Here is a 21,145-nt window from a genome sequence, read left to right on the forward strand (position 1 = left end):
CTGCTTGTGAACATTAGATCAGTGCGTTTTCTTGGCCCTGTATGCCTGAAGGAATGTCTCCACCCCATCGTCATCCAGCCTAGATCCTGAGGTCCAGCACTGAGGGCCTTCTGGCGGTTCCCTCAATGAGAGAAGCCAAGTTACAGGGAACCAGGCAGAGGGCCTTCTCGGTACTGGCACCCACCCTGTGGAACGCCCTCCCATCAGATGTCAAGGAAATAAACAACTATCTGACTTTTAGAAGAAATCTGAAGGCAGCCCTGTTTAAGGAAGTTTTTAATGTTTGATGTTTTATTGTGTTTTTAATATTCTGTTGGGAGCCACCTAGAGTGGCTGGGAAAACCCAGCCACATGGCCAGTATATAAATAAAAAAATATATATTATTATTATTATCATTTGAACAGGGGCACCCACACTTGTGAGCACCCTTTCTTATTAGGGTGAAACTGTTTCTTCTGCCTATACAAAATGATAAGCTCCTCAAACTTCTCCCAGGATCTACCCTCTTAACTCCAGGGCCTGTAACCATTGAGATGCGAGTGTCTCCTCAACAGAGATTTTCTAGGATGCAACTAATTTGCTCCTTGTGCAAATGAACGGGCAACACACACACACACACACACACACACACACCCCACACCAATCAGAATATCCCCCCAACTTGCAGCCTATTTGGGACTGTTCTCTGCCAGGAGGAATATGCTACGTTCACTGGGGGAAACTGATAAGACCCAGTTATTCAGTGACATTTTCACATTTGGGTCTCCCCGGAGGAGAAAACAGAGACAAATAGTGGCTGCCGTTTGGCACAGTGATGTTTGTGCTACCTGCAGCAGCTAGAGCAGATCCATATAATATCAAGCTGTTCCCCCCTGCCAGAAATCAATCCCACAGCCTGGCTACAAAGCAGAATTTATAACCACACCTGATCCATTTTCCTCTGAACACTTATGCCTTTGGAATAATGCTCTGCAGCTCACAGGTTTGCAGGTGTTTTGCCACCGGAGTTGGCCCAGTAAATAAATACAGCATATCTCTCTACGTTTCCTACAAATGTGCAAGGCACATCAAAATGCAATGTTGCAGCCTGTCGTCCTAGCAGATTATTTCTACAAAGAGCAATGTCACTTACTTTTGAGATCTAGATTTCTTGCTCCTGCTGTGCTCTGTGTTGTGATTTTTGTGTCAATCTTCACTGTGTGGAGGTTATTGGTGTCCCGCGATATCATCACATTGTGCCACTGGTTGTCATTCAAGGGTTTATTGGAACTTCCCTTGATAAGATTTGCACCATTTCCCAGATCAAACACGTAATGTAAATACCTGAAAACAGGGAGCAAAAATAAATAAATAAATAGCCAAATGATTTCATTCCCCCCTGGAAGAAGTAAATGAATGAAACGGACAGCTCTTCATTCTCATGCCTCGCTTCATTTAAACTTTTTGAAAATTCAGAAGGTCTTCAGCCAGCTGATGTCTTCCTAGTTGTAACTTGTAACAGCAGGAACATTTTTATAAGGCTGGTTTGGGAATGGTATAACAACAGCCCATACAAAACTCCTTATAAGTAAACATACACCAAAAATTACAGATTGTCTATCTTGTAAGACAGTGGAGGGTGGTGCCCATTGGGACTGGCAGGGCAGAAGGAACAGGGGCCAACAGTAGGTTGTGTCAGATCCAATGATACACCTTGATGGGTTGTAAGTAAAAAGGCAGGCAGGTAGGGCTGACTGTGCTTTCAAACCACTAGGTTGGCAGAAGCTCAGCCCGTTACGGGGATTCAAACCGTTGACCTTCCAATCAGCAAGCCCACAGCACCACCCACATCCCTAGAGAGATAAGTGCAGTTGGTGGAGTGCCCCATTTGCCCCAGTGGACCAACCCCCAATCCTCTAAGACCATACTGATGCTACCTCTCCATTTTATGGGATGCGGGTGGCGTTGTGGGTTAAACCACAGAGCCTAGGACTTGACGATCAAAAGCTTGGTCGTTTGAATCCCCGCGACGGGGTGAGCTCCCATTGCTCGGTCCCTGCTCCTGCCAACCTAGCAGTTTGAAAGCACATCAAAGTGCAAGTAGATAAATAGGAACCGCTCCGGCGGGAAGGTAAACGGTGTTTCCGTGCGCTGCTCTGGTTCGCCAGAAGCGGCTTAGTCATGCTGGCCACATGACCCGGAAGCTGTACGCCGGCTCCCTCGGCCAATAAAGCGAGATGAGCGCTGCAACCCCAGAGTCGGTCATGACTGGACCTAATGGCCAGGGGTCCCTTTACCTTTACCTCCATTTTATACTAGTTCATGGCTTCCTCCTGATTGTAGGGAGTTGTTTGCTGGAGTTCCAGCCCTCTTGAAGAAATAGCTTATTCAGGGTTCTTTGGGGAAGGAGAGTGGTAGTAACTTTTAAATTCTTAAATCTATAAACCTGAGTTTTTGAGGAGTGCAGTCCTTCCTAATTCTATGGTTGTGATTTGTTTTAACTGATATTTGTTTTAACTGATTTGTTTATACTGATATTTAAATTATTGTAACAAGCCCTGGGATTTGCTGCTGAAGGGCAGGTAATAAATTTTGTGATGGGGATGATAATGCATGGCAATGCTGAACAAGCGCTCTTTTCTTCCTCACTGCCCACTGCACAGAAATGGCACCTCTTAAGACTTCTGAGACAATATCCTTCACAACTTTTCCAGGTTGTGAAGGGCCCAATTGGCCATGTCACTTTGGGCAGCTGACTTTAGGCCAGAAGGAATACATACAACCTTCTGAGCAATGTTGTTTCGTTCATGCAGACAAATACGTCCCTATCCACCAAACTTGGGCCCTGCTTTGAGCAAGAGATATTAAGATGAGAATGGGGAATATACAGGGGATCTGGTCTTAGCTATATCTTGAGAGAGGGGAAATGTTGGGAGAGAGGTATGAGAAGCACTATAGCTCTCTTTCGAAATATATACAATCTGCCATGAAGAAGCCTGAGTTTGTAAAGTAGGCAAGGCATTAGTTGGGTGCTGACACCCATCTATCGTGGGTTTTTGCAAATGTCATGGACAACTCACTTGGCTTTTGACACTTGAGATGTGTATTTTCATGACCACCTTCTTTCTGTGATTATAAGCTGTTTTTAATAACCCAGCCAGATGGGCAGGGTATAAATAATAAAATTATTATTATTATTAGTAGTAGTAGTAGTAGTTGTTGTTATAACCCCACCCTAAGGGTGAAGAGTGTAGTAGTAGTAATAATAATAATAGTTGTCTGATTTTAAGGGAAATAAGAGCAGTTAATTTGCTTGATCAGACCAGATGTCAGTCTAGTCTAACACCCTGCCCCCTGAATCTGGAAGCTCCATTCAGTTTCATGGTTAATATAATCTGTATTGTGGTGTTGTGAGTTTTGTACGCACCCTTTCACTAACTCAACCACGATAAAGTCATTTCCATCTCCGCTGTTGTAGAGTATTAACCCATCCAACGACGTTGTTTTGAACTGGAAAAACAGGTGCATAGAGGTATAAGCTTGCAATGTGGCCAGGGCAACATAGCTGGCTTTTGTCTTAAAGGTGACCGGGTCTGCGATGATGTTCCTGAAGCCAAAGCGGGCATTGAGCTCACAGTAATCAATGTCCCCGTTTTTACACAAGTCAATGTACGCCATGCCGTTAAAGGTGAGGCTTTGTAGGTGGCCAATGAAGTTGGAGGGGACTGAGGACAAGTAGCGGCGCTCTGTTATGATCCCCGTCTCTATGTTATGGAATTCGAGTCTTGTGTGATCTCCAGCCATTTGACCTTTGAATGAAAATGAATTTTAAGAAGTTAGTGTCAGAAACAGAAAAGTCAGCATTGAGTCGATGCTCAGTTCCCAGGGTCTCGGTCAAGGAGCATGAGCCAACCCAAATGTATACCACCAGGAGAGAGACAATAGCTTCCCATGGTTCACACTGAAAGGGGTTGAGCTTTGGTGAACATTCAGTCTGAGCATTCAAAAGCAAGACATTGGGTGGTATTCAATGAGATCACCCCTTCAGTGCAGAGGCATCTGCCTAAGTAATGGGGATTCCTTTTTCACTCCCTTCCCTGCATGCCCCAATCTGTTTTGGTGGTTACCCCAATGCTCTGGGGCAGATTTGTGCTCCTGGGGCAGAAGTCCTTGTGCTAATGGGACAACTTTGTTGGATAAAACCCACTGGGACGAACAATGTTTGGAGATACGGTGTCACAAAGTGTGGGTGCAGAAGCTGACCCAAAAGGTCAGAGCAATGCACAGGGAGACTACCATGGTGACTCCAACACTGTGTGGAGTAGCTTCATTGCCTGTACTGCAACATAACTGAGACCACCTTCAACACATGAGAATCCATGGATCAAATCTTTGGCCTCTCTGAAAGTGGCTTATGTAATATTGACTTTCTTGATAGTTGCTGATGTTATGTTTGCAAAGCAAACCCCCTCCTCAAAATTCTTGCTTGCAGACATTCCCACCTCCACCATCTCTTTGTCTGTTGATCAATATCTATCTATCTATATCTATCTATCTATCTATCTATCTATCTATCTATCTATCTATCTATTTATCTATCTATCTATCTATCTATCATCTATCTATCATCTATCTATTTATGTATCTATGAGAGCCAGTGTGGTGTAGTGGATAAGAGCGGTAGACTCGTAATCTGGTGAACTGGGTTCGTGTCTCCACTCCTCCAAATGCAGCTGCTGGGTGACCTTGGGCTAGTCTCTCAGCCCCACTCACCTCACAGAGAGTTTGTTGTGGGGGAGGAAGGGAAAGGAGAATGTTAGCCACTTTGAGACTCCTTCGGGTAGTGATAAAGCGGGATATCATCTATCTATCATCTATCTATCTATCTATCATCTATCTATATCTATCTATCTATCTATCTATCTATCTACCTATCTATCTATCTATCTATCTATCTATCTATCTATCTATCATCTATCTATCTATCTATCTATCTATCATCTATCATCTATCTATCTATCATCTATCTATCTATCTATATCTATCTATTTATCATCATCATCTATCTATCATCTATCTATCATCTATCTATCATCTATCTATCTATCTATCTATCATCTATCTATCATCTATCTATCTATCTATCTATCTATCTATCTATCTATCTATCTATCATCTATCTATCTATCATCTATCATCTTGCTGGTCCCTCCCCCCTTCCTCAGATCTTCCACCTTTAACCATAGCCCTCTTTAGGATCAGAGCAGTAAGCAGTGATCCTCAGAATTAGAGGGCATGGAAGCCACTGGCCTGTTAGATCAGTGCAGTTCAACCAGAAGCAGACGAAGACTCTTCTGATCGTTGTGTCAGGTAGGCAAATGGGACAATCTGGGTCACAGCCAACATCGCCAAATCTGTACTGACTGGTGATATCTGATAAATAAGCAACCATTATTCATTATTACCTGTCATGGCTTGTTGATCATCCACCATTAACTTTAAACTTTTTCCTCTTCGAACTACACGTACTGTGTGCCATTCATTGTCATTGAGGTTATAGCCAGCAAAAAGGGTTTCTGGACCTTTGCCTGTAGGGTATGCCAAACAGTTATTATGGAATCTTTAAATTAGTCAACATGTGAACCTCACAGAGAGAAAGAGAGAGAGAGAGAGAAAAAAAACAAAGAGAAAGAGAAGAGAAAGAGAGAAACTGGCTGGAGCAAACATTTTATAAAACATATTCCAAAGACAAGCTGGAAGAGTGAAAAAGGCTCTGCAGACTTCAAACAACAGACATGTCATCTTGCAACACTTGTGGGCTATATTTTCAAAATGGCAAAGTTGGCCAACTGGGTTTTCATAAATGGGCACAGTCAATACAGAGATGGTGGATACCAGCATCAAAAGTTAATGTAAGCTGCAGCTTTTCAATAAAGGTGCTACAAGAATCATAACCTGAATTTTAGGCTGCAGATGTGCAATAACGTCTTTCAGTGTGTTGAAAGTTGCATCCTGGCTCATGTTGCATATGCTTTGTTGTGTTAATAAATGTGCTTAATACAACTGTATATGGCAGGAGTTTCAATAGAATGCATTCAGAATCTCTAAACTGAAAGGATCACGGAAGACTTTGGAACAACATAACTTGGACTTTCTTTTATAAGTCAAAGTGCTAGGGAGGACCTCTCAGAAGTCAAGAGACGCACAGGCTGCTTCCAGTTGTTGAAGCCCCTATCCATAATAAAACCCACAGAAAGAATATAAGGCACAAAAAAGAGTGAGTGGTATGTTTATATAATCAGTTGATCTGAAAGGGCACCTTCATCACAGTCTAATCTTGTGTCATCAGAATGAATATATTTTTATTAATATTTATGAACATTTAAAACTCTTCAACACGACAAAATCTATTCTCAGTTAACAGTTCCTTGCTGCCTAGAGATGTGGAATGGCACCTGGAAGCCAGGGACACAGCAAGTGTGATGGCTTGAACAGCAAGCTGGGCTGTCCTCTCTGTCTTCTCCTTCTTGCTTCCATCAAGCAACAGTGCTACATGTTAAGGAGTGGCCTTTGCTATCACTGAGTGGCAAGTAAGATGGAGAGGGAGAGGCGGTAGGGTTGCTATTTTCTCCCCAGCCTCTTAAAACCCATCAATGCAAGAACAGGCCTGAAGTCAAAGGCCCTAGATCAGCAAGAAGCATTTATGGCAGGTTTGCTGAAGACCTGGCTGCAGACAACACTGTGCTATCCAAACCATGTACCGTATCTGCAAATCAATCACACTGAGTCACTATAACTGCAGAGAACAATTGACTGTTTAACAGCTGAGACAATTTGACTCCAGTGCATACCCTGGTGAGAATTCATGTCTGTCTGCCCTTAACTTCACTAGTGTTTGGAAAGAAATCCAATGGACAACGTCAAGAGTTACAAAAACACTTTCAAAAATTGATCCTGATGTATGTGCAATTAGTTGGAAACCCCAAATGTTGAGTGCAGCATCCTGCTTATCCATCGACCAAGTTGCATAGATCCTTCTCATTCAAAATGGCTGTCCAACAAGACAGAACAATGTGAAAAAAGCAGGCTTCTGTTCACACAGCTGGAGAGGATGCAAAAAAAAAAAAACCCCGAACACAAACATCTAGGGGCACATCTGCATATGCAATGCTCATCCCAGACACACTGAAATGCCCAGAGGAGACTCTCTCTGTCTCCTCTCTCTCTCTCTCTCTCTCTCTCTCTCTCTCTGTGTGTGTGTGTGTGTTAATGCAGATAAGCACTTAGTTGCTTGTGACCTCAGTTGTACTGGGGCCATCGTTTCTAAACAGACACAATGCTGAAAGACTCTAGGAATGATTGAGTTGAGAATTAATATAAAGCTTGCTAGCTTTCAGTGCCCCTATGGAATTGCAGTAACTATGTTGGCTCTGCATTTATAAGGGTGCTGTTGAATTCATGAAAATGTGAATCTTCTATCACTATCTTTGTTTTAGCATATTTCAGAAATAAGCTTCTTTATTCTAATTCAGTTTACCTTTTCTTTGTGCTTAAAGGGAGATATTGGCTGTGTGCCAGACACCACAAAGAAGTCCTAGGCTCCTTCGGGAGGATAAATAGGAGCTGACTTAAGACTCAACTTTCAACTTTAACATTTTTCATATATTCTGACCTTTAATGAATCAATCATCTTTTTTAAAGAAAAAAACCATGAACATTGTCATATACTGGAATGATAGAAAACAACACGATGTTGAATCATAGTCATTATTTTACTGTATTAATGCCAAACTTCTTAATAAAAGGAAAAACACACACACACATGTGGTCTTTGTTCAACAATCTCTCTATCTCTCTCTCTCTCACACACACACACTCCTGAAGTTGCAAAAGCTGGCATGATACAAACTCTTCTCATAACCAGTGAGGGCTTCAAAACCCTTCACAATCACAGTGATTTCCCGGGTCACATCTTGACTTCTTGACCTTAACTATGCCACTGACAACTCAATGTGGGCCACTTAGAAATCTGGTGGCATCTGGTGCTCTATAGAAGAGTACAATTTTTTGAAGCTGGAACTACTTTTTTGAAGCTGGAAACATAAACTTTAGTTAAGTTGCAAGACAGAGAAAAACACCTGGAAAATTTGATAGTGCTGAGGAAGAATGTTCTCTAGACTGACTCTTTATAAATCACTTCGTTATGTGCTATTATCTACTGTAAGTTACAGTGTAGCGTTTGAATCCTCCGATTCTATGTTCAGATATTCCTCTAACTTAGAATACAGTTAGTTTTATAGAAGCAAAGGTTCTAGATTCAGGAGGAAAGACATAAGCAACCCCTTCTTTTTATTGTGAAGGGATGAAGAAGAACTGTTCTCATGCACATTTTCTGGATGTGTAGGTCAATTCATAGGCCAGGGATTCTGGAAGAGCTCAAAAATGCAGAAGGTGGGGCAGAAATGAGAGCAAGACTGAACCAGCCTTGATGAAAAGGTGGTGAAGATGGCTAAAACTGAGACGATGGGATAATTTTCTATCCACTGTCTCTGGTATCAGTGTATCACTAATATATTTCAAGGAACTACGGTATATGTAGCTTCCCACATTACGAATCTATACAAACTAATCCATGGGTGCATGTGAAGACTTGAATACATTTTTTTAAAAATGTGAGAATGTCCCTTTTCAATCTGCATTTTTTTTGGGGGGGGGGGAGGTATCTCATAAAAAAAATCTGGCTTCAGACATGTTTACAAAATAATACATTTGGTCATCCTCACATTGCAAAATATGCAGCGCAAAATATTTATGCACAAGCTGGCCCTGCATATATAAGCTCAGAATCATGGTTACCAACCATAATGTTTTGACTGTGTCAATTTATGTCATACCACCATCATTCCAACTTGGGCTGAAAAAAGCAGACGGATATTATTAACACTGTTCATCCAGATTGATCAACACACTTAAAAGTTAAGAACATGGAGGGGGGGAAAACTAGCAAAGCATTCTAAAAATTTCCTTTTAGTAACATTTCATCACTGTATATTAAGAACAAGCAGATTGGGAAAAATTACGTAATTCAGAAAGGAAGAAATTTGGACTGTGAGTTTATGATGAGGTAAATAAACTCCCTTTAATTTGCAGGTGCCTTCATTCCAAGTGGCAGCTAACAGCATAGAAAACAAGCAACTGATCTTTTTCAGCTTCTGATTTGGAATGATTTTAAACCCTTTGTTTTGTGAGAGGGTGGGTTTCATTTTTGTTTTTGCAAATCAAAAAACAAAGATAGGATTACAGCAATTTGCCTACCCAGAGTTATCAAGAGAAGACATTTAGAGCTTTGCAATCACTCGTTACTGCCCATAATTAAAAACAAACAAACAAACTCTCGTTTCATTCTTAATGCAGCTTCTTGCACAGACACACAGAATTTAGAAAAAGGATGCTGATTTTCCCAGGAGCCTGAATCTGCAACAGCCATATGGCTATTCCTAAGCCTGAGATGTTTTGTGTGTTTTTAACTCTTTACAATTTTAAACCATCTTTCGCGCCTCTGATCTTTTGCTGAGAAATGCAATTGTCCAGCTGAGTTCAGTGGGAGTAGGTTTGGGGTGATCAACACATAAACTTTCATGTCTGAACCCATAGGGACTGAACGAGAAGTGACCCATCCTGTTCTCACCACCGACCTGTGGAGCTAATGGCAGCTAGGGTTCAACATCAGAGAAAGAGGAGAGGGCCCTGAAGCCCAGGTATCCACACCAGATGCCCATCTAGACAGCTGGCAGAGGATGTGATGGTGACAAATAGGTCTGCATGGGCATGTCATGGCCTATATAGCCTGATGCCAGCCACCACAGCACCCTCTCATTCTTTCCTCTTCTTCTTCTTAAACATGCCATAGTCCAAGGTGTCCAACTGGGTATGTATCATTCTCTACAACAAAACACTGCTTATTTCCAAGCAAATTTGTTTAGCGTCATTGGGGGGGGGGGAGTCCAATACATTTTGGCACCTGAGGTGAACCACAGAATGGTGCCTCCAACCCCACCAGGGGAGAAGGGGTGAGTGAAGATCTACAGCAGGAACAAGGAGGGGATGAAAATAATAATAATAATAATAATAATAATAATTTATTTATACCTGCCCCTTCCCGGTTCAGCAACAACAAAAACCCAGCATAAAATAGAATATAAAACATGAATAACAATTCAAACAATTCAAAAATCAATTTAGGGGGGAAATCCATCCAATAAACATTAGATGATCACCAGGGCTAGCTGGCTAAATTAGTCCTATTTGGGCCAGCGAGGAGACCAGGGGAGAATTAGCTGTGGGATCCCAGAGTGGGTAATCTACATAAAATGGGGAGGGGGAGGGAAGGAAGGAAGGGGAATAAAGGATCGGGCTAAATTCAGATTGAAAGCCAGGTGGAATAGCTCTGTCTTACAGGCCCTGTGGAAGGAAGTTAAATCCTGCAAGGCCCTGGTTTCATGGGACAGAGCATTCCACCATCACTGAGAAGGCCCTGACCCTGGTGGAGGATAATCTGACTTCCTTAGGGCCCGGGACCTCTAAACTATGATTATTCATGGACTTTAAGGTCCTCTGCAGGGCATACCAGGAGAGGCGGTCCCATAAATAAGTGGGCCCTAAGCCACAAAGGGCTTTAAAGGTCAAAACCAGCACCTTGAAACTGACCCTATACTCCACTGGGAACCAGTGCAACTGATAAAGCACTGGATGAATATGCTCCCATGGCAGGGACCCCGTGAGGAGCCTCGCTGCAGCATTCTACACCTGCTGGAGTTTCTGGGATAGCTTCAAGGGCAGCCCCACGTAGAGCAAATTACAGTAGCCAAGCCTGGAAGTGACCGTCGCATGGATCACTGTGGCCAGATCGGGGCGGGAAAGGTAAGGGACCAACTACTACATAGGGAACGGGGTATGTGTGTCAAATCAACCTCACGCAATGGTTGAAGTGGGAATCAAAGGCCATTGTGAGTGGGGGAGAAGGAACCCAGTCTGAATAATGCCAGGCAGGTGCAAAGTCCAGGATACCCCAGAAGGAAGCTCTCACTATTTTATTCCTAGGAGTAGGAGGAGCCCAGAAGCACCTCCTGTTCACCAAGAGGCAGCTGTAGCAGTGGTACTGGGGGTGGAGTGTCAAGGAAGCAGCAGAGCTGGTTTCCAAGGTATATGCTGAAGTTGTTTCTGCCATCGTGGTGGCAACAGCAGCAACAGGAAGTGCATTCATCGGAGGCCAGATCTGCTACCCCATGGATCCCAAGTCACCTCACTTTGTCTCATGGGTGGGCACCTTCCAAATTCATCTTATTCCCGTAGCCACAATGGTGCTATGATTTATGTGAGTTCAAATTGTGAAACTTAAAATGTGCAAGAGTATTTGTTTTGTTTTAAAAAAGAAAAAAAAATCAGGATTGGCAAACTGTTTTTCTCTTTGATTTTCTACTACATCAGGATAGCAGGGACAGCTGCAAAAAATGGAATGAGCATTCACACTTTATACTGTGAGTGCCCTTTGCGGGCTCACGTGCAGTGGTACAGTTCCCAGGGAACTTTCTAGTAGGGAGAGGGCTGGCTTGCCTCTCAGTGTTATTATTTGGAGGTTCACGCCCAGCCTCAGTAATCGAGTTTCTTGCTGGGAGGTGGGACCTGCCCCATTTATAAATGGGGGTGGAGCCAACGATAGCCAGGCAGTTGGCTCTGGAGATTCACCCTCCCTTTGTTTAATGTTTTCTTGTTAGCAGTTTAATTTTTTCTTCCTGTTTAGCGGGCGCTGCTATGGTCTTTGACTGGTTGCTGTTGAAGGACTGGGAAGAAATTTTCCTGCATTGGCAGGTTTTGTCTTCCCTGTAGCAATTTGTCACAACTTTGGCGGCTATGGCCTTGGGTGGAATCCTTAATCTTTTCATCCCTATAATGGGGGGGGGGGGAGAGCGTGAAGTAGTTAGTCACCCCCCTGTGGCGGTGATTCCAAGGTCCCCTCTTAAAGGGGTTATATTATATGCGGGTGTCACTGGCCATACACTGAAAGGTTGTAATTGAACTACCCTGTGGTTGGGGATATGGGTTGGGCTGCCTGCTGCACTTCCATCTTACAGAGCACCCCCATATCCCATTTACCCCCGGCTGGGGGGCTGGGAGGGATACACACCCAAGGCCTAAGCCAAGGTCTTCCTACATTCGGATGTTTAATAAAGTTGTGGCCTAATTTTAATTCCATAACATTGTCAGAGTCTTTATTCCTTTCTTATGATTCCTGGGTGCTGGGGCTGTCGCGCCTGGTCACGAAATGGCTTTGCAATATTTTCAATAATAACATTATTGTTGTTGTTGCTATTTATTCAGTTTTATCTATTGGTTCCACACTTTCTACTCACAACTGTCTCGCATTAGCACTTTCATTCTAAGGCCTGATCAGAAGTTGTTGTTTGTTTGTTTGTTTTTTTAAAAAAATATAATCATCATTGACCACTTGGAAATTGCTGAGAGATACTTAATACTCAATGTTTGTATAGCACTCTAAGATTTCCAAGAGCTTCACATGGATTATCCAGTTGTAGCAGCAATTTGGAGGGGGACAGGGGACAAGCCCTGGCTGTATATAAGCTACCAAGTCTGCTTCAGGGTCCTTGCATTTACGTATGTCCAATCGAACTTGGAGCCAAGGTACACCTTTTGCTTTACAGACCTGCTAATTTTTTTAGGATTTACCCGGTAGGTTCTTTTGATTTTATCATTTTTAGCTGGAGCCCACTATATGACAATGTAGGGGAGAGCCTTCTTGGTGATGGCACCCCATCACTAAGGTTTGTGGGTGAATTAAACACTAGCAGCTGTTTACTGATCATTCGTTCTAATTTGGTTGGGGTGGGCATATATGACATTGGATGAAACAATTGCCATGCTACCTTTTCCACTGTGTCTCCAATCACTCCCCTTCCTGCAAAAAGTTTGAGGATTAAAAAATAAATAAAAATGGAAGGGAAACACATTTGTTGTGCAAGAGCATCAAAGTGACTTTAATTGTGCAACCTGAATTTTCTAGCATTTGCAATTTGTTTTATTTATTTCATAAAGTGTACGCATCATCCCCACAAAAGAGTGACAGTCTGGAAGCACCCTTAGTTATTTGACCGGAATCTGATGTCAGGATTGATGTTTTTGGTCGTGACTTTCTTGCCTTGTTTTTAGTAACAGCATTGGCAAGCAAGGTGTTTGCCAGATATCGTTGGACTCCAACACCCATCACCCTTGACCGCTGGTCAAGTTCCTTGGGGCTGATAGGAGTTGTAGTTTCTATATTTGCTACCCTTCTATAAGGTAAGCAGACACTAAGTGAATAATATTTCTACATTATTTTCCATCCTTTTCTTTTAAGTTATTGCTCAGACATAATCTTCCTCTTCTCTAGTTTTGTGATCTCCAAGGAGCAAATGCCAGCAAATATATGTAGAAGGTGAGTTATAAAAACTTACCTGATTTGTGCTCTCAAACAGTTTTGAAAGGAATGTAGAAATTGAAATAATGTTATTGCTCACATTTTAGACAGAAATGGCTTCAAACTTTACGTTTGTATCATGCCTTTCTCATTTGAAATACTGCTGACAGGAAGATTAATACATTTTAAAACAGGAAATACCCTTACTTAGTAGTAAAGTTGTGAAGGTAGTCAGGTAAGTACTGGGGTTCAAGCATATTTTTTGTATGTGTCAGTGACTCTTAGCTGAAGTCTTCATCTTGCATTTTATTCCATCAAGAGCTGAAAATGACAGTGGAAATTCCAAAGACATAATACTTTGCAATGTGGGTCACTGTCCAGCCACCCTGGTAAATCAACCAATGTCTCAAATGTAGGTTATCTGTTCAAGAAAACCAAGGCTTGCTTTTTGAATTATTATCACACTTATTTATACCCATTTCAGGATACAAATAATTTCTCTGTATTGCACAGTGCTTGATTTGCTGTTATACGAATCTCATGGAAATATCAACCTCCACTGTGAGTGTAACAGACAACAGAGGAGAAAATCCATTTCTCTCCACATGTTAATGTAAACCTACACAATTCACATTTACCAAATCAAAATGCAGCAAGCTATCAAAATTCACATATGAGTGGAAAGGTTGCATAAGTGAAACCTGCTTCAATAAATTATTGTTCAATTATTGTTGTTGCATTTTATCCCACCCTTTCTCCTAAAGGAACATGCTTTGTTTTATAAATATAAAATGCATTGTATTACGGGGAAACTGCTTTCAGAAATGTTTGTATTAGAATAAATGTGAAGTAAAAGGCTGAGGATATTTTTATGAGAACTTTCCCCTTCCTCAGCTGCTTTGGAAATTTGTGACAAGCTGAATTTAAGACTGGAAACGGGAGAAGCTGAGAGAAAGCAAAACTAGCAGAACCGCCATTCCCAGGTGCATCTAAATCAGTACATTAAGCAGGAAATAGTCTTCTGAAGACTTTCAAGAAGGCCTTCAAAAATGCTGAAAAATTAAATGGACAGCATTCTGTGCCCAACTTGCAATGGGAGCCGTGCCTGGATGGCAATTCTAACTATCTTGTCAAGCGTGATTTGTTACACTCATTGTGAAGTACCAGATATTAAGGAAAGAGTTTACAAGGTTTCAGTAATAAGCTGCTGAATGCCTAATGGAGATAAGAAGAGATATTTCATGCATTTTAATAGGCACAAATGTAAAACATAGTAGACACCGAAAAGTCATTTTAATAGAAGATTTTTTGTTGTTGGTGGTGGCGACACACAGTTCCAACAAGCTTTTTAATGCCATTACCTCTTCAGCAAACATATTTCCAATTGAGCTACTGATCTTATTTTCATAATGATAATGGAGAGTAACAGCTTAAAGAGCACAGAAACTAAGTGCCCGCTGGGATCTTTTTATCTAGGAAAAATTCATGAAGCGGGGAATGAATTCACATATAACAAACTGTTGATGGCAACACTGAACTTTTTTTCTGCTGTGCATAACTAATGCATATTTATTTCTATATGGAAATATATTCCACGCAACCCCCCCCCCCCCAAAAAAAAGAATTAATTAAAGTAAACCCCTAAAAAGCCTATACTCTGAAAATACATGAAGTACCAACAGTGGAAGATTGGCAGATGAAGGTGATGGATTTCTCAGAGGGAGCTGACCTGACTGGAAGAGTCCGTGACCAGAAGGAGGAGGAGTACCAGGAAGAATGGAAAAAAATTAAAAACTACTAAGCCAAATATGTTAAGATAACTTAATTGGAAAAGCTTGCAAATACTAGATAGGCCTAGGATTTAAATATGCAATGTGATAAATTAAAATGTTGAAATGCCGAATGGGAAAGTTAGAAAGATGTTAAGTGACTAAGTTAATTTTATGAGAATACTGGTTTTGGAAAACCATTAAAATGATATACACTGAAATTCAACCAAGGGGATATGAGGAAGTCGCTTAACAATGTTAATTAGATTAGTTACAATAAGGTTAGGATTTATGTTTGTTTGTGTGTTTAAAAATTTTGTGGAAAACTAATAAAAAAATTTTGGAGGAAAAAAGCCTATACTCTGAGAGCAAAGTAGCAGCTAGGAAAGAGAATGTCTTATTGCATTCATGCTAACTGCCACAGATTAAATGGATGGAATGGTAGGCGCAATCATGCATAGAAGTTCCAAAGGAGATATCAACTGCTCATTCAGGGAATCTACTTGGTTTAGATCATTTTTTTTTTTTTTTTTATGTTGGGAAAGATTGAGGGCACAAGAAGAAGGGGACGACAGAGGACAAGATGGTTAGACAGCGTTCTCGAAGCTACCAACATGAGTCTGACCAAACTGCGGGAGGCAGTGGAAGATAGAAATGCCTGGCGTGCTCTGGTCCATGGGGTCACGAAGAGTTGGACACGACTAAACGACTAAACAACAACAACAACTTGGTTTAAACATTGTTTGCAAAGTTTAACCGGTATACAGTGGTACCTCGGGTTACGTACGCTTCAGGTTACGTACGCTTCAGGTTACAGACTCCGCTAACCCAGAAATATTACCTCAGGTTAAGAACTTTGCTTCAGGATGAGAACAGAAATCGTGTTCTGGTGGTGTGGCGGCAGCAGGAGGCCCCATTAGCTAAAATAGTACTTTAGGTTAAGAACAGTTTCAGGTTAAGTACGGACCTCCAGAACGAATTAAGTACTTAACCCGAGGTACCACTGGATAGTATATAAGACACCTCATGTCTGTGACAAGCCATGACTCTCTCTTTCTCCCAAGAAAGCATGTGGATTCTCCAGAACACACAGTGTTTCTGATTTGGCAAACAAATACACAAGGAACACCCAAACTCTACGTAAGTGAAATGATGACCGGACAAACTACTATGGATGGTACAGAGTAGGGGTGGGAAACCTCCAGCCCATGGCGAAACCAGCAAGACTTCCAGTTTGGCCCACAAGGCTCCCCCCCTCCAAACTATGTCTGATGTGGTTGGGCTGGCTTTGGGCCTGAGTACCCCATGGGAAAGTAGGTTGCACAGCCAATCCCCGCAGACAGCAGCCTTGAAGGCATATAATGGCAATACAGTCCATCAGCAGAAAACAGAAGGGAGCAGTGACCAGAAGCATAGCAGTTTTGGATTTACTTACACTTCCTCCCAGGGAACATTTGTTAATTTGCAACAGCTGGTAGGAAAAGCAGCTCGAGAAAATGGAAGAGAAAATGGAAGAGAACGGATGCCAGGAAGGGTGGGACTGATCAACGGAGGCATTAAAATTGAATAATAGAGAAGGAAAGGAGGCAGAGAGCTATCAGCCAAGAATTCTCAGTGATTATAGACTCTGAAATTACATCCGCAAGCTCCTTTATTACCCTTGGGTGCAGCTCATCAGGCCCTGGAGATTTGAATTCATTTAAAGTAGCTAGGTGTTCCCTATCCACCTCTTTTTCTATCTTGATCCCTGCATCATTTAACCTGTTATTACTAGGTTGAGCAATGCTTTCCTTTTGGGAGAAGACAGAGGTGAAGTAGGTGCTGAACAGTTCTGCCTTCTCTCTGTTTCTCCATCAGCATTTCTTCTCTACACAGAGGACCTATTGCTTGCTTGTTCTTCCTCTCGCTTCAAACATGAAAGAAATAACGATCATTATCATCTTTAATCTGTCTTGCAAGCCTGAGCTCAATCTGAACTTTAGCCTTCCTGACCTTCTTCCTGAAACTGTTGGCTACTTATGTATACAGTGGTACCTCAGGTTACATACGCTTCAGGTTACATACGCTTCAGGTTACATACACTTCAGGTTACATACGCTTCAGGTTACAGACTCAGCTAACCCAGAAATAGTGCTTCAGGTTAAGAACTTTGCTTTAGGATGAGAACAGAAATCATGCTCCAGCGGTGCGGTGGCAGCAGGAGGCCCCATTAGCTAAAGTGGCGCTTCAGGTTAAGAACAGTTTCAGGTTAAGTACGGACCTCCGGAACGAATTAAGTACTTAACCTGAGGTACCACTGTACTATACCTTTGTACTTTGCCTTTTATTCCATGTCTTATGCATGCCCTTCTTGGCTCTCAGCTCATCTGTAAACCACGGTGGTTTATTTAGATGCCTCCCACTTTTATTTCTCGTTGCAATTGTTTCCATTTGTGCCTTCAGTATTTCATCTCTAGGAAACTCTCATTCATCTTGAATTTCTCTTTGAGTATTTCTGACCATGGGATCTCATCCAGCAGTTCCTTTTTGACATCAGCATTTTTAAAGTCCAAAGTACATGTCTGACTGCACTCAGCTGTCCCTTGCCTTTGTATCATGAAACCCAAGAGGACAAGATCACATCCTCCAAGTTTTGCAGTACTTCCACCTCATTTATCAGTACTCCCCTGTTAGTGAGGCCCAAGTCCAAGATAGATTATCCCCTTGTTGCTTCTGCCAGCTTCTGGGAAATGAAACTGTCAATGAGGCTATTGAAGAATTTGTTGTACCTTACATTCTTGGCAGAGTTTCAGTTGCATCAGATATCAGAGAAACTGAAGTCTCCCATGACTACAATATCTCTCCTTTTTAAATGTTTGGCAATCAGCTCTAGGAAGGAATCACACAAGTCTTTGGGCAGGCTTGGAGGTCTGTAGCAGAACCCTGCAGTAAGGTCACTTACTGATGATTTGAAAAATGTATGAGGCATAAAAAATACCCATTTTGTCCTTTGTCATTTCACCTTTGCCCTAATGTATCCTCGTTCTTACTAATACAATCTTTCTTTTTTTCTTCCAATTAGCATCTGCTTAGGTTTCAGGTCCCATAAATGCTCATTATGCAGTCATGTTTTCTGTTGAAGCTTCTCGTGGAATTAATGGCCTTTAAAAAAGAGAATTAATCCAATAATTCTCTGACCCAATGTTCCACATGTCCCCTGATGTATCCCAAGAGGAAGAACCCTGTTCATTCTATTATTGGACAACTCCCTGTTATTGTAAACAAGTGCCGACAGAAAATGCATTCTGAAACTTTTTGTAATTTTGTAGAAGACAAATGGCATCTTTTCTCACCTTTGGAGAAAAGTTGCATGTGCTCATCTACACCAATGAAGATACAGGAACCTTCACTGCACCTGATGGGGTTTTGTTTCTTTGAAAAATAGTGTTGGCAGACCTGAGAAAGCTCTTTGAATGTTCAACTTAATGCTCAAAGAGCACAAATGCAAGCTGTACTCGCCAAGACTAAACAAAAACAAAACCACATCACCTTGGGGCAGTTCCAACACAGATCCAAAGATCTCACTGGGCCACCTAACCAATGTCATTTCCTGTCTGGGAATCATGAGTCTAGCCAATCATTCCCTGGCTGGGGGGGGGGGATGGTGTGTCATTTGACACTAGAGCAGAGCTTCCCAAACTTTTCATGCTGGTGACACAGCTTTTAGACATGCATCATTTTGCAACACAGTAAATCAGTTTTACCAGCAAGCTGGAGGTGGAATTAACCCATTTCAAGTGTTTGCGTGACACACCCAAACGTTGCAGCCAACACACCAATATGTCATGACACACAGTTTGGAAAGCTCTGCACTAGAGAATAAGAATAAGAATGTTCTTATTTATATGTCACCCATCTGACTGGGTTACCCCAGCCACTCTGGGTGGCTTCCAGCAAAATAAAATAAGCAGATGGGCTGCATGTCAGGATTCTGCCATTTTTCTTGGGGTACACCAATAACTACTTTTCCACCCTTTTCCACAAGGTTGAAATATTTTTGAGCTTTGGATGTTGGGAGTGGGGTAGCACCCCACATAGAGCTGTGAGATGCAAGAATTTGAACAGGTGTGCTCGAGTTTCCACCTCATTCCTATTCCATTTTGTAAGAAAGCAGCATCTCCTGCTAAATATTAAGTGTTCTTCACCTTTGGGTTTCTAGATAATAATTGTTGCTTTCCCTGAACCATTAATTCTTGCTTCTGTGCCGTCTTGAAAATGCATTCCATGTACACCAGCAGAATAAAGCTATGCATGGGAGCATAGGAACATAAACAGTTGCCTCATACTGAATCAGACTGAATTCTTTACATTGACGAGTTGTGACTCCCAAGGAGCTTCAGGTAGAATCTGGAGATGTTGGAGATTGAATTTGGGACCTTTGGCAGGCAAAGCAGATGCTCTGCCACTGAGCTACAGATGGTTTTTTATACCCGAGTAGAGATTTTATGGGATCCGGGTGGCGCTGTGGGTTAAAACACAGAGCCTAGGACTTGCTGATCAGAAGTTTGGCGGTTTGAATCCCTGTGACGGGGTGAGCTCCCGTTGCTCGGTCCCTGCTCCTGCCAACCTAGCAGTTTGTCAAAGTGCAAGTAGATAAATAGGTACCACTCCGGCGGGAAAGTAAACGGTGTTACCGTGCGCTGCTCTAGTTCGCCAGAAGTGGCTTAGTCATGCTGGCCACATGACCTGTACACCGGCTCCCTCGGCCAATAAAGCGAGATGAGCGCCGCAACCCCAGAGTTGGCCACAACTGGACCTAATGGTCAGGGGTCCCTTTACCTTTACCTTGAGATTTTATGACCGTGTTTCTGGCAAAAAAAGAGAGAAGTCTAGTGATCTTTGAATTTGGTTGGCGTCCCTTGTGTTCTCTTACTTTGATACCAATATCTGAGCAGTGGTAGCAAGATCTGAACTTGTAGCTTGCATGAACCGGAGCTGGTTTTAATGATATGATCTTTTACGCTTATAACAGACACAACAGGAAAATCAAAACTGCAGCTTTCGAATATAGTAAAGGCCTCTACGGTGCCCATATCTACCAACCAAGCATGTAACGTAATTTGCTGCATTCTGAGGCTTTTTATTTACTTGGGGGGGGGGGCAGATACTTTTATTCTGCCCAATCCATGCAGTAAATCCTATAAGGATAACACATGGATAATGTATTAGTCAATTTGATCATCAAATGAGATTTTGCAGTTTCCGCAGGAGAATGGATGGCAGTCTCTTATGTGCCCAGTGCATTACCGAAAGCTTGAGATATCAGGGAGATGAATGGTATTTATTAAGTTTCTGCCTCTCTCAGAGATGCAAGCTGAGAAATGTGTTGCGTCTGAACTGCGTGTTTGATCTTCCATCCACTTATCTTTCCCTAGCATTTGCCAATAAGATAATAGAAGTGGAAACTGCTTGGGTGGCCTGAGGATTGCAGAAATTCTTGCAAGTGAAAATTGCAAGGCACTTGCAAAGGGGCATGCCATATGAGCAAATCAGGCCTCCTCACAGAACCTTCCCAGTGCCCTGTTGCCATGGCTGCTGCCTAGCCCTAGACCATACGACCAGCTGCAACTGGGCTGCAATTGGGGAGCTATGACATGTGAAGCAAGACAGTAACTAAATTCTGCATGGAATGGCTGAGCCATTCCAAACTGCACTGATTTGGAAGGAAACAAACAAATGGCATTATCCATTTATAAATCTCAGCAAGTTTTGGTTACTTAGAATTCCTGAGCTGGGTATCTTCTGCTAGTGAGTCAATAACAGTTGATTAAGCATGCAGGCCCTCTCAGCAATCTAGGAAATGGAGCATAGAGCAGACTCAAAGCAGTGAAATCACTCTTGGGGAAATACTTCCACTGATCAGTGCTACTGTCTTGAAAGTGAAGA

General features: G+C 42.1%; 1 protein-coding gene across 46 annotated transcripts in view; it reads right to left on the reverse strand.

Annotated features, from left to right (window-relative positions):
• NRXN1 (neurexin 1) overlaps positions 1 to 21,145 on the reverse strand; it is a 988,232-nt gene that overhangs the window by 487,362 nt on the left and 479,725 nt on the right. For all 46 annotated transcript variants that reach the window (XM_083733051.1, XM_083733048.1, XM_083733042.1 and 43 more), the window contains 3 exons: positions 5,446 to 5,568; positions 3,408 to 3,789; positions 1,134 to 1,324 (listed from right to left, as the gene is read on the reverse strand). In XM_083733051.1, coding sequence (XP_083589177.1) covers positions 1,134 to 1,324; positions 3,408 to 3,789; positions 5,446 to 5,568 — 696 coding nt within the window. The remainder of the gene's footprint in view (positions 1 to 1,133; positions 1,325 to 3,407; positions 3,790 to 5,445; positions 5,569 to 21,145) is intronic.

This window comes from Podarcis gaigeae (assembly GCF_964106915.1).
Source record: "Podarcis gaigeae genome assembly, chromosome: 3".
Lineage (NCBI taxonomy): Eukaryota > Metazoa > Chordata > Lepidosauria > Squamata > Lacertidae > Podarcis > Podarcis gaigeae.